This window comes from Felis catus, chromosome E1, assembly GCF_018350175.1.
Source record: "Felis catus isolate Fca126 chromosome E1, F.catus_Fca126_mat1.0, whole genome shotgun sequence".
Classification (NCBI taxonomy): domain Eukaryota; kingdom Metazoa; phylum Chordata; class Mammalia; order Carnivora; family Felidae; genus Felis; species Felis catus.
The window spans coordinates 28212672-28225446 of record NC_058381.1 but is presented as its reverse complement, the minus strand read 5'-3'; the positions used below and the strand labels follow the sequence as shown (position 1 = coordinate 28225446).

The window sequence follows — 12775 nt, the reverse complement described above, 5'->3', positions numbered from 1 at the left end:
GGTGTGTTGTGTGTGGCAATAGCTTAAAAAATACAAAATAAATAAATAAACAAACAAACTTTATTGAAAAAAAAAAAAAAAGTGGGTGGCTGGGGCCTGAGGAGAAATCTTAGGAGTCTAATAATTGGAAGACTTATGGTTCCCTAGTACAAAACAAAACAGTCTCCAAAAACAATTTAAAACCTCTACTGAGCAATATGATTGCACTGGTAGAGAACATCTCATCTCTAAATTTAACTTTCTATTTCTCCAAGAACTCCGAGTTTTATGATTTTCCTTCTAACACTATTCAGAAATGTGGACCAAGGCACCTGGGTGGCTCAGTCGGTTAAGCGTCCAACTTTGGCTCAGATCATGATCTCACTGTTTGTGAATTTGAGCTCCGATCAGACTCTGCTATCAGCGCAGAGACCCCTTCAGATCCTCTGTCCCTCTCTTTCTCTACCTTTCCCCCAGCTCCTGCTGTCTCTCTCAAAAATAAACAAAAAAAAAAGAGAGAGAGAGAGAAATGTGCTGCAATTTCAGTACAGTGCTTACCTTTCTTAAGAATCTTCTTCACTTTCACATAGTTCCCTTGTTTGACATACTCATGAAGCTGAGCTTCCAAGGAGTCATTTCTTAAGGAACCAAGTTGAACAGGACAGGGGACTGGAAGATGAACAGCCCTAGACATCCTGTTTCAAAAGAAAGCAACATGCTATTTTAACTGAATCAGAAATGCAAGCACGCAACTTAGATTCTTTCACATTTCTTTCACTTTTTGTCCACTTTCATTTATAATTAACAGGATTAGGGAAACAATTACTGAAACCCTACAAGATTAATTTTATTCTCAGTATTACTGGTGAAATTGAAAAACAATATATTTAACACTAATTCCCAGGACTAAAAAGTGATGACTCCTAGGAAGTAAAATTAGAAATATATATGTTTGTTGTATCATTAACTAAGAGCCTATTAACTTTGAAAGGTTAGTACACAAATGCAGTTACCATGTGGGGATGTAGAGAGTATACTGTAGTGGGTTAAGTTCACAGTTCAGACTCCGAAGCTCTGGTCCTGGCCCTGTCACCTCCTTAACTGTAACCTTGAAGAAATTATTTAACCCTGATAGGCCTCAATTTCTTCATCTGTAAATGGAGATAATAATAACCAGAGGGTTGCTGAGAGGTTTAAATGAGCTAATATGTGTAAAGTGCCTAGAAATGTGCCTGGCACCAAGCTAGCTCTGTGTAGTTGTTAGCTGTTAGTATGCACAATAAGATCCGTGCAGAGAAATTATAAGTTTCCATGTGTTGCAACCACACCTGATCATCATATACAATCAAGTTTGTGGTATACCTACCATGTGTCTCAAACGTGACAGGTACTGTGTAAGACACCTAAAATTGGATCTCTGCCATCACAAATGCTTGGTCTAGCAGAGGCCAGACAAGAGGTATCATGTTGATGCTCCATAGACAGTGGATTAGAGAGGGAATCCGCAACTACATGAATTGACAACATGCACATCAGGGGCATAACTGTTTCTTGTATGGAGAGACATAGAGGATGTAAAAGAGGTAAAGCAAAAGAAAAAGCCAAGAAGGCTAACACATTCAGTAGGTTTTCACCATCCAGGAAGCTTATCTAAGAATTTCTTTCCTTTTTAAGGGTGAATAATATTCCACTGTGTGTATATACAATGTTTTGCTTATTTATCCATCAATGGACATTTGAGTCGATTCTACTGTTGGCTATTGTAAATAACGCTGCTATGAACATGGGTGTACAAATCTCTCTTCAAATCCCATTTTCAATTCTTTTTCTTTTAACTCTAAACTTATTTTTCTAGTAATCTCTACACTCACTGTGGGGCTCAAACTCATGACCCCAAAATCAAAAGTCGCATGCTCTTCTGAGCCAGCCAGGCACCCCTGTTTTCAATTCTTTTGGGTATATACCAAAGAAGTGGGATGGCTAGATCACGTGGTAACTCTATGTTTAATTTTCTGAGGAACTGTTTTCTATACTGGCTATACCATTTTACATTCTCACCACAGTTATACAAGGGGTCTGGTTTTTCCAGATCCTCATCAATAGGTGTTATTTCCTGTTTTGTTTTTTTCCTTTTCTTTAGTAGCCATCTTTTTTTTTTTTTTTTTTTTTTTAAGTAGGCTCCACACTGGGGAGCCCAACATGGGGCTTGAACTCATGACCCTGATCAAGACCCGAACTCGGGGCACCTGGATGGCTCAGTCGGTTAAGCGTCTGACCGGCTCAGGTTATGATCTCACGGTTCATGGGTTTGAGCCCTGCATCAGGCTCTGTGCTGACAGCTCAGAGCCCCAAGCCTGCTTTAGATTGTGTCTCCCTCTCTCTGCCTCTCCCCTGTTCGTGCTCTCTCTCTCTCAAAAATAAATAAAAAACATTCAAAACAAAACAAACAATAACAACAATAACAAAGACCTGAGGTGAGATCAAGAGTTGAATGCTTAACCCACTGAGCCAACCAGGTGCCGCTTAATAATAGTCATCTTAATGGTTTTTGATCTCTCTAAAGTTATTTTTTATATAATTGCATTTACACAAATACATGACTACATTCTTAACATAATAAGTTCAAATAAAACATAAGTAAAAACCCTGAGACCCACTTCAGTGTCACAGGATTATTTTTTCTTAAAACTCCAGAACACATACATCCCTTGAGAACTGAAGCATGGATTGACATTCATTCCCTTAGTATTTCTAGTCTTCCTTTTTTTCCAGTAACCACCAGAGCTTACTGTCAAAAAATAGTCTCTAGGAAGTAGTGGACCTTAAAGCATATACAAGGTGTGGAGTCAGCACTGCAGGAGCAAGGTAAGACAGCTTTTATCCAGCTCTTTAACCTTGCTGTCCACGTTCCTCTGCAGAACAATCAACATCCCAACACTAGAACACTAATCACTGAAATTTGCATGCGTGAATGAACAGGATAAAACTTCTTTCAGGCATCTTTTTCTACCGTGTCACTTCCATAATATCATGACCTGAAATGGAAACCTAAACTACTGACTTCACCCAGATACTCCTAAAACTTACATGTAATACACCACCAAACCATACACAGCAGGCAAGAAAGAGAAACTATAGCCCAGATGACAATTCTGCTTTTGGGACTTTTGCCAGGGGAAAGCGCGAACGCAGTCCCCCACTACCACAAATTATGCAGTCGAGTTTCCCACATTTGGGGAAATCGCAGGGGTCAGCACATCCGGAGTGCAATGGGTGAGCCTCGCCCTGGGAAAACCACCTTCATGATCATGGTATCTCCCCTGCCAGGTAAGTATGAATTCTGACACTTGCCTGGTACTTCACCCTCGTCCTCAACACACTATACAGTCATGGTCAATTATATTCCAAGTTCTTTAGGCCCTTGGTTCGAAACTATGGCATTATTTACATGACACTGACCAGAACACACCAGTGGATATTTAGTGGAAATTCTGCCTCGTGAAAAATGAGCTCCAACACGCAGTCACCTCACCCTTCATCTCCATATGCCCGCCTCTTGTCACTTGTCGTCACTATTGACGTCACTCCACTTGTTAGAGAAACGGAAAAATTCACTTTAGCTATTCCTTGAAACGACTCAAAAGACTGTCACCCACGGGTGTAGCTGGTTAGATTTTAAAATCCTTGCCTTCCCAAGCGCATATGCAAAGGTTCCGGCCTTGCATCTGTCACGAGTCTAAATTCTGTGCTGCAGGACAGAGCAGTTTGGGAGGCAGTGACTTGCCACCGGGAGGGAAAATCGCACGGTCCATTACGCTGGTCTGAATTGCTGTTCCACTGAGGGCCTAGGTCATACTCCCAGTCTCCCTCAGTCTCCATTTCCCAAAATTGTAAAGAAATAATACTGCCTGCCTACCTTTACCTCACAAGGTTTCTGTGAGGACGGAATAAGAGAATACATGTGAAATGCAGCCTCAAGCCTCTCCACCTCCACCCCGGCCACATTCCAGGGTTAGGTGCCCTGTGTAGTTGGGGACCCAAAGATGGCTTCGCCATGATTTGAGCCTGCAATTTTCCACACAAAGGGAAAAAGCAATCAGCCTGGATTTGATAACAAACCAAGTGCGCCTCCTTCTTTTTAGAGAACAAAAATAAATAGCACATTAGGTTATCCTTTCTGCCCCTGCTGACCAGGTGCTCTGGGCAAAACCATCGTGTTTGCAACAACTGTAGTATTGAAGGCTTTCATGGTGTAGAGAGGCAAAACTTTACCTCTGCCCTGTTAGCGTCTCTGGCTGGGCCTGAGAATTAGATTGGCATAGACAGGTCAGCAGGATTAAGGCATTAGAAATTTAACAGAAATTTACCTGACACGGAAGTTCTTATAAGGAAATAAAGAAATGGCAAAACTAAATGCTTTCATATTAGATTGAACAAGGAGAGGCAATTGTGCAAAAGTAACATAAATGAGGAGGTTATAGATAGACACGAATTCTTTTTAACAAGGTTTGTACAAAATTCTCTCAGGTCTGACTCCCCTTTTCTGAGAACATTTCTTATCCCCTGGTATAGGGAAGACATCTTTTACATGGGAGTTTTATTTCCTGATCTCAGGAAGAAAAGGGTAGGTCAAGACCCTCTTCTTATATGCTGTTTTTCAAGTGCTTTTAGCTCAAAAGAATCCTTATGCCAAGGTGGGCATATTTGGGGGTGGCATATTCTGCTACCCTTCATTTTTTTTTAAGTAGTCTCTATGCCCAACGTGCAACTTGAATTCACAACTCCGAAAGCAACAGTTGCATGCTCTACCAACTGAGCTAGCCAGGAACCCCAGTACATGTGATTTTTTTAAAACAGCTTTGCTTTGGGGCACCTGGGTGGCTCAGTTCATTAAGCAGCCAACTCTTGATTTCGGCTCAGGTCATGATCTCACAGTCTGAGCCCTGCATGGGGCTCTGCTCTGACTGTGGGAGCCTGCTTGGAATTCTCTGTCTCCCTTTCTCTCTCCCCCTCCCCCTCTTGTGCACAGGCACAAGCACTTGCTCAAAAATAAACATTAAAAAAAATAAGTAAAAAGCTTTCCTTTGTTTAAAATTTTTGAGGGCATTAAAAAAAATTTCTTTTAATGTTTATTTATTTTTGAGAGAGAGACAGAGCGTGAGTGGGGGAGAGGCAGACACAGAATCCAATTCTCTGAGCTGTCAGTACAGAGCCCGACACAGGGCTTGACCTTACAAACCGCAAGATCATGACCTGAGCCGAAGTCAGATGCTTAACCAAGCACCGGGAGCCACACAGGCACCCTGAGGGTATTTTAAACTATTACAATTGTGATAAATGTCCCTTGTAGATAATTTGGAAAAGGCAGAAAAGTGTTATTAAATTTTATTTATTTATTTACTTATTTAGAGGCAGAGAGAGAGACAGACAGACTGCTTGAGCAGGTAAAGGGCAAAGAGAAGGAGAGAATCCCAAGTAGGCCCTGCGCTGTCTGCGTAGAGCCGGATGAGTGTTGTGATCTCAGGAACCATGAGATCATGACCTGAGCCAAAATCAAGAGTCAGACACTTAACTGACTGAGCCACCCAGGCGCCCCAAAGGCAGAAAAGTGTTTTTAAAAAATTAAACCACAGGGAGCAAGGGCTCCATTATTTCCCATGACATCTGGGGCTCCTTCTTAGCCCAGGTCTGCGTGTCTCCAGGGGAGACCTCTACCAGGGTGGTCCACTGGTCTGACCATCTCCCACAGACAAGAAATGAGTGATTCCTGGAGTTCCATGATCCCCCTCCAGCCTGGTTTACATAGCCCCCTCATTTTTTTTTTTTTTTTTACAAATGCAAAATCTATTCTACTCAGGCTTTGGGACTTTTTTCCTTGTTCACACTCAGTTAATTAAACGTGTTGCTGGCAGCATGCTCCTGAACTCCATGCCATTCCTGTAGCCTGCATTCGTGATGATCCCCCTTGCCCTATGGTTTGAATTCGATGCCACGGATTGTAGGCCAAATTTTAAAACTGTGCCACGGATTGTAGGCCAAATTTTAAAACTGTGTTTCAAAATACCTTCGCCGTGTCCTTTAATTGGATTGAAAGTACTTTTACCACATGGAGAAATATATTTTTAATTTGTGATGCTTTTCTTTTTTTTTTTTTATTTAAAAAAAAAATTTTTTTTTCAACGTTTTTTTATTTATTTTTGGGACAGAGAGAGACAGAGCATGAACGGGGGAAGGGCAGAGAGAGAGGGAGACACAGAATCGGAAACAGGCTCCAGGCTCCGAGCCATCAGCCCAGAGCCTGACGCGGGGCTCGAACTCCCGGACTGCGAGATCGTGACCTGGCTGAAGTCAGACACTTAACCCACTGCACCACCCAGGCGCCCCTGTGATGCTTTTCTACAATGTCCACTATTGGTGAGTTTAATGTGTTTCCAACACTTAGGGAGACTATAATGAAAGCTGATGAATTTTCTTTTCTGTCCAAATAAGTAAAAGAAAAAATAAAAGTCTATTTAGATGCTGGAGGAGAAAAAAAAAAAAAAAAAAAAAAAAAGGCTGGCTCAGTCAGTTAGGTGTCCAAACCGATCAGGTCAGATCAGATCAGGTCAGGTCAGATCAGGTCATGATCAGATCAGGTCATGATCTCGTGGTTTATGAGTTTGAGCCCCGTTTGGGGCTCTGTGCTGACAGCTGAGAGCCTGGAAGCTGCTTCAGATTCTGTCTTCCTCTCTCTCCGACCCTCCCCCACTCACACTCTGTCTCTCTCTCTCTCAAAAATAAACATTAAATTTTAAAAACCCACAATTACACTACAAAATTATTACTGTTAACACTTTGATATTAAACATGGTTAATTTCAATATAAATATATATTTTAATAGGATTATACTTCATGTGCTGCTTTATGTTTTCCATTCCTTTTGCTATATATACTGGGTCACAGATAACTGTATAATCAGTACTCTATTGCTTCTAGTTTATTGCCACTGTTCATATATATATGAACAGCATTGTAGATATATCTTTGTAAGTAATTAATGATGATTTTTGAGGTAATTTTAATTTTATTTGTTTACTTATTTAATTAAATAAATTTTTACATATACTGCATACCCAAAGTGGAGCTCAAAAACACGACCCTGAGATCAAGAGTCACATATGCTACCAACTGAGCCAGCCAGGCATGCCTCTTGGGGTAATTTTTAATAGTTTTTTTCCCTGTTATTTTACAGTCATCTTAAGAAGTGCCTTAAATTATTGGGGGTGGGTGTGGGGAGAAGAGGTGACATGTGATAAATATTTTCAAGTTCTTTAGAAACAACTTTTCTTTTATCTTTCAAAGTCTAGATCTCTAATTTCAGGGTTCATAGCTAATTATAAAACTAACTTCAAGTTTGTTAAGAATGAGAAGAAAGCCTAAATTATATAATGTTGCATGCCATAAAAGCAGCATACAAAATTGAATATATAATATGATTAAAACTATTTCTGGGACACCTGGGTGGCTCAGTCAGTTAAGCATCTGAGTCTTGATTTTGGCTCAGGTCATAATCTCACTGTTTGTGAGTTCAAGCCCCCTTGTTGGGCTTCGTGCTAACAGTGCAGAGTCTGCTTGGGATTCTCTCTCCTCTGTCTCTCTCTCTCTCTCTCTCTCTCAAAAAAAAAAAAAAAAGCTATTTCTAAAGCTATTTCTAAGTTTAAGAGACTTAAGGGAAATACACCAAAATGCAAACTAATATAATTATGTTAGTGTCATCAAAGAACTATGGGCTAATATTTTTTCCCTTAAATATTCTGTAACATGACTGTAATATTACTTCAGCAAAATAAATAAATAAATAAATAACCCTAATTATATACATCTCATGCCAAAAAATGCTCATACTTTTTGACCCAGAAATTTCTTTTAATTTACCTGAAGGAAGTAATTCTAGAGAAAGACAATGTCCTATGTACAAAGGTATTCATCATAGATTTATTTACCATTGCAAAAACCAAAGTAGCCCAAAAACCTTTGACGTCAAAACAATAGGGGAAATATTAAAAAAACGTAATGGTAAATAATAACAATTAACAACATGAAAAAATTATATAAAAGGTTAGGAGGAAACAGAATATGAAATGGTATGTATACCATGACCACAATTTTGTAAAAATGTGTATCCTTAATGAAAATTACTGAAAGGAAATGCAAAAGACATAAATTTTATTAGTTGTGAAATACAGGTTACAGAATTTCAATAATATTGTTAGACTGTTTTTTCTTCATAATAAGGAGATTATGAATAATAAGGAAATACCAGGGGCGCCTGGGTGGCTCAGTCCATTAGGCATCAGGTCATGATTTTGGCTCAGGTCATGATCTTGTGGTTTGTGGGTTTGAGCCCGGCATTGGGCTCCGAGCTGTGTGGAGCCTGCTTGGGGTTCTCTCTCTCTCCCCCCACCTCTCTCTCTGTCCCTCCCATGCACTCTCACTCTCTCTCAAAATACACAAATAAATTAACTTAAAAAAATATGGGGACCACCAAATCCTAGTTGAATCACTGCAGGAGTATTGCATAGTATTTAAAGAGTTTTGAACGCAGAGTGCCTGGGTGGCTCAGTCTGTTAAGCATCAGTCATGATCTCACAGTTCATGGGTTCGGGCCCCACGTCTGGCTCTGTGCTGACAGCTCAGAGCCTGCTTCAGATTCTGTGTCTGACTCTCTCTCTCTCTGCCCCTCTCCCACTCATGCTCTCTCTCTCTCTCTCAAAAATAAATAAACATTAACAAATTTTTTTAAAAATAAAGAGTTTTGAATACTGGGTTTAACATCAAATAGTCTTAGGTTGAAATTGTGATTTAACCATATTTTAGGTATCAGTGCTTCAATATATCTTCTAGAAACAATGATAATTATCAGTAATAATTTGTATATACATAGAGAATAAAACAACCAACTACAATGACCAACTAAATCAAAGGCCCCAAATAAGCCAAGATGGAGAAACACAGCCCCTCCCTCAGTACAGTGAGTATTTGGAGAGTTCCTAGATCATGGCTTCCCTGCCAATTCAGATGTTCTGTTCCAATTGACAAGCCCCTCAGTCTGTGAGTCTCATCTCCATCTCTCAATCTCCATCCATTCCTTAGACTCATGGGACCAGAGAAGGAGTGATATGTAGAAATATAATGAGGGTGGCATGTATATTCAATTTTTAAAAGCTGAGTTTTGTTATGTAAGCTTATAAAGCAGGTGTAACTGTCAAGAAGTTGCCCACAGCACAAATGGAATCTAATCCACTACCAGGAAAGCATGAATAACACTCTACAGCCACTCTACCCTGGGTTGCAGGTAGCTGATCCCATTCACACATCGGCCCTGGCTTCAGTCACGCTAGTTAGACATTTGCTAGATAACTTCATCTACAAAGTGTGACCCAGCCCACTTCAGTTATATAAAGTATCATTTCATTATTGAACTACCTTCCTAATTTCATTCCGGGAGATTTGATTTCACAGAAGGAAGGTAAAACTTCGGCTGTTTCCATGGTATCCATGAATGCCAGGCTAGCTATAGCCCTGAGACCTCTAGGACTATTTGTGTCCCCCACAGATTTGACTTCGTAAGTACTCAGAGACTTTTTGCTATTCCGAGGGCCACACTGTCTACTCTAGTATCTTCAGTATTCACAAAGTATTCTTGAATTTCTATCAGTACTGCTAATGATTAAGCAAAATGAAAAACTGTTCTCAAGTCATTACTTAAATGTATGTAGTACACACTTCTCACAGCTACCTAAGCTTCTTAAAAATATTTATTTTTGAGAGAGACAGAGAGCGAACACCTGCGCACGAGTGGGGGAGGGGCAGTGACAGAGAAGGAGACACAGAATCCCAAGCACGCTCCATGCTGCCAGCACAAAGCCCAATATGGGACTCGAACCCACGAACCATAAGATCATGACCTGAGCTAAAGTCGGACATTCAACCCACCAAGCCACCCAGGCACCCCAAGCCACCTAAACTTTTAAGGTGCCAGCTACCAGCCTAAGCACTAGAGATACTAAAAGAAAAAATGCAGAGATAGATTCTGCCTTCAATAATAAGATCACAACCTGTAAGGAAAATAGACCTGCCTGCCAGAACTATATGAAAAGTGGTGAGAACTAATGAAAGTAAGAATCAGCTTCAGTCAGGACCATGTTATGATTTTAAACACACTTTTAAAATCAGCTTCAGTCAGGACCATGTTATGATTTTACACACTTTTGCCTTCATGGACCCTTCCTCCATTAAAAAAACCATACGGATTAAAATTATGTGACTGCATTTATAAGAAGATAAATATATTATTATACATGACATTTCTTTCTTTTTTTTGAAAGTAACCTCTACCCCCAACATGGGTTCGAACTCATAATGAACCTGAGAGCAAAAGTTGCATGCTCTACCGACTGAGCCAGCCAAGCATTCCCATATATGACATTTTCTTCCACCTAAAAATTCACCTTTTTTCTTTGATTTTAAAACTGTTTTAGGCACCCTGCCTACAGTACCTAAATGTTTAAACCAACCCTGAATTCAATAGTGGCTTCTGTGGATCCCAGGTAGCTCTTTTTCTTTTTAACATATATTTTTAAACTTCATTTATCTTGAGAGAGAGAGAGAGAGAGAGAGAGAGAGAGAGAGAGAGAGAGAGAGAGCACGCGCATGCACGCGTCCTTGAGCAAGCAGGGGAGAAGCTCCACACTGGCTCACTCTCTAGAACTCTAGGCCCGCCCGGTACCCGCACCCCGCAGCTTTCACAAAAGAAAGCTGAATGTGGGAACTTTTTAGGTAAGGGTAGCAGTGCTGTCCAATAGGATATAAAACAAGTTTAACATGGTATAAAGAAACAAGCTTAGTAATTATAGAATTAACTTACCCAAACATAAGCAATTCACTACCACCAAAAAGCATTACCAACCGAATAGGCTAAAACAGAGCAATCTTAGTATCAAGAATTTCAGGCCAATCTCCTCCAAAATGCCTTAGTAACGCACCAAAAAACAACTATAGTAACTGTTCTTGGGACACAACCACATAGGGGAAACCAGAACACAGTTCCCCACTACCAGAAGTCATGCAGCTTAGCTTCCCACATTTGGGGAAATCACAGGGACCAGCAGCACACCTAGAGTACAATGGATAAACCTCACCCTGAGCAGCTACCTTTGTAATCATGGTATTTCTCCTGTTAGGTAAGTATGAGATGGAAGTGATCACAGTGATACCCACTGCTGCGCACACCACTTTGAGGTTGGGGTCACTCCTGAAACGACTCTAATTGGCTTTTATCTATATAGCGACACTCAAAGCCTGATTTTCTTACTACGTACCTTAATTGGTAACGGCAAATAATCATGCACATCTCTCCAGAAAACACAGTTCCAAAATGCCCTGAGTCTTGAATCTACATACTCCACTTCCAACTATAACGTCATACACCCCTGGGCGGGTTAAGCCTACACCTGAGTGAGTCCCCTTGAGGCTGCCTCTTCAGACCAGCTCCTCCTCCTATTTGCCCCAACCTAACTGATGTCTACAGGCTATTTTCTTGACAAAAATCCATCCATCCCTCTCCCGAATTTTGGTATAGCTGGTCTTCAGATCTCCCTGTGTGAAGTACCCTTCAGCAAACCAACACAAATGAGCCTTTAGCCGCAAGCCAGTTTAGCTTCAGGGTTTCTAGGGATATCAATGCTCCATACCATTTTCTCCTATTCCAGGAGGTGGAAGAGCAAGGAGTGGAGAACGTTGCGGCTACATGCTGGCAGGGTGTATTGCAGAGTGAGGGTTTTGGCATCCAAGATCTTGAATGCAATTCAGCGTACACACTGCACAATTCTAGATAAGCTTTTAGCCTCTGAATCTGTTCCTCAGTTTGTACAGAAGGGGGAAGAACTATTGAGCCAGCTCTCCCACCCAGCTCAGGCTCCAAGCTTTGTCTCCTACTCCTGCTCATGGTCTGTTAACACCTAGCCCCCTAAGGACAGACTGCTTTCCTTCAGAGCAGTTTAGCCTGTGCCTATATTGCTTCTTTACTTTCTCTCTGCCTGGCATTCAATTCCCGTACTCACTAGACTGTGGGTCTCTAGAGCAGGGTTTTTGTTTGTTTTTTTTTTCAAATAGTCAAGACAGGGGCACCTGGGTGGCTCAGTCAGTTAAGCATCGATTAGGCTGACTCTGGATGTCGGCTCAGGTACTGATATCATGGTACCTGAGTTCAAGCCCTGAATTGGGCTGCATGTGTTCTCTCTCTCAAAAGAAACAAACTTTAAAAAATTAAAAAAACAAAATAGTGAAGACAATACAACATATAATTATAACATATAATTAATGCATACATTATTTTACCAACTAACTTCATTCTCATTAAAAATATACAGGAAGCAGGACTTTAAATTTCTGCATCTCTGGAGCTCTCTGGAGAAGCTCAGATGAAAACTCAAACTTTTACTAAAAAGAAAATGTACATATACATTCCAAAGGCTGAATGCTGAGACCTCCCTCTCAACTTCCATTTGATTTCCAGGACACTGGCAACAAACCTTTACCTTCTAGGATATTGGAAGTTTCCTCTGAAAAATGTGAACACCCTAAAACAAAGTCCCAAAGATGTCAGCCATGGGCTTTCTCTGCTACAAGGGCCTATGCAGATTACTCTACAGGGAAGCCCTTGCCTTGGCCCTAAGTGCTTCCAATTAACTCCCTACTTGTTAATATAATTTTAAATTTCTGGGGCACCTGGGTGGCTCAGCTGGTTAAGCACCC

The 12775-nt window shown here is 40.7% G+C and overlaps 1 protein-coding gene and 2 non-coding genes across 11 annotated transcripts in view; all 3 read right to left on the bottom strand.

Moving 5' to 3' along the window:
- TEX14 (testis expressed 14, intercellular bridge forming factor) overlaps positions 1-12775 on the bottom strand; it is a 109518-nt gene that overhangs the window by 78356 nt on the left and 18387 nt on the right. For all 9 annotated transcript variants that reach the window (XM_045044798.1, XM_006940144.5, XM_045044799.1 and 6 more), the window contains one exon: positions 538-674. In XM_045044798.1, the coding sequence (XP_044900733.1) occupies positions 538-673 (136 nt within the window). In that variant the 5' untranslated portion in view covers position 674. The remainder of the gene's footprint in view (positions 1-537; positions 675-12775) is intronic.
- Positions 3151-3314, bottom strand: LOC111557892. The gene has a single exon (XR_002738303.1). It is a non-coding gene; the product is annotated as a U1 spliceosomal RNA (small nuclear RNA).
- Positions 11045-11210, bottom strand: LOC111557914. Its single transcript, XR_002738323.2, has one exon. It is a non-coding gene; the product is annotated as a U1 spliceosomal RNA (small nuclear RNA).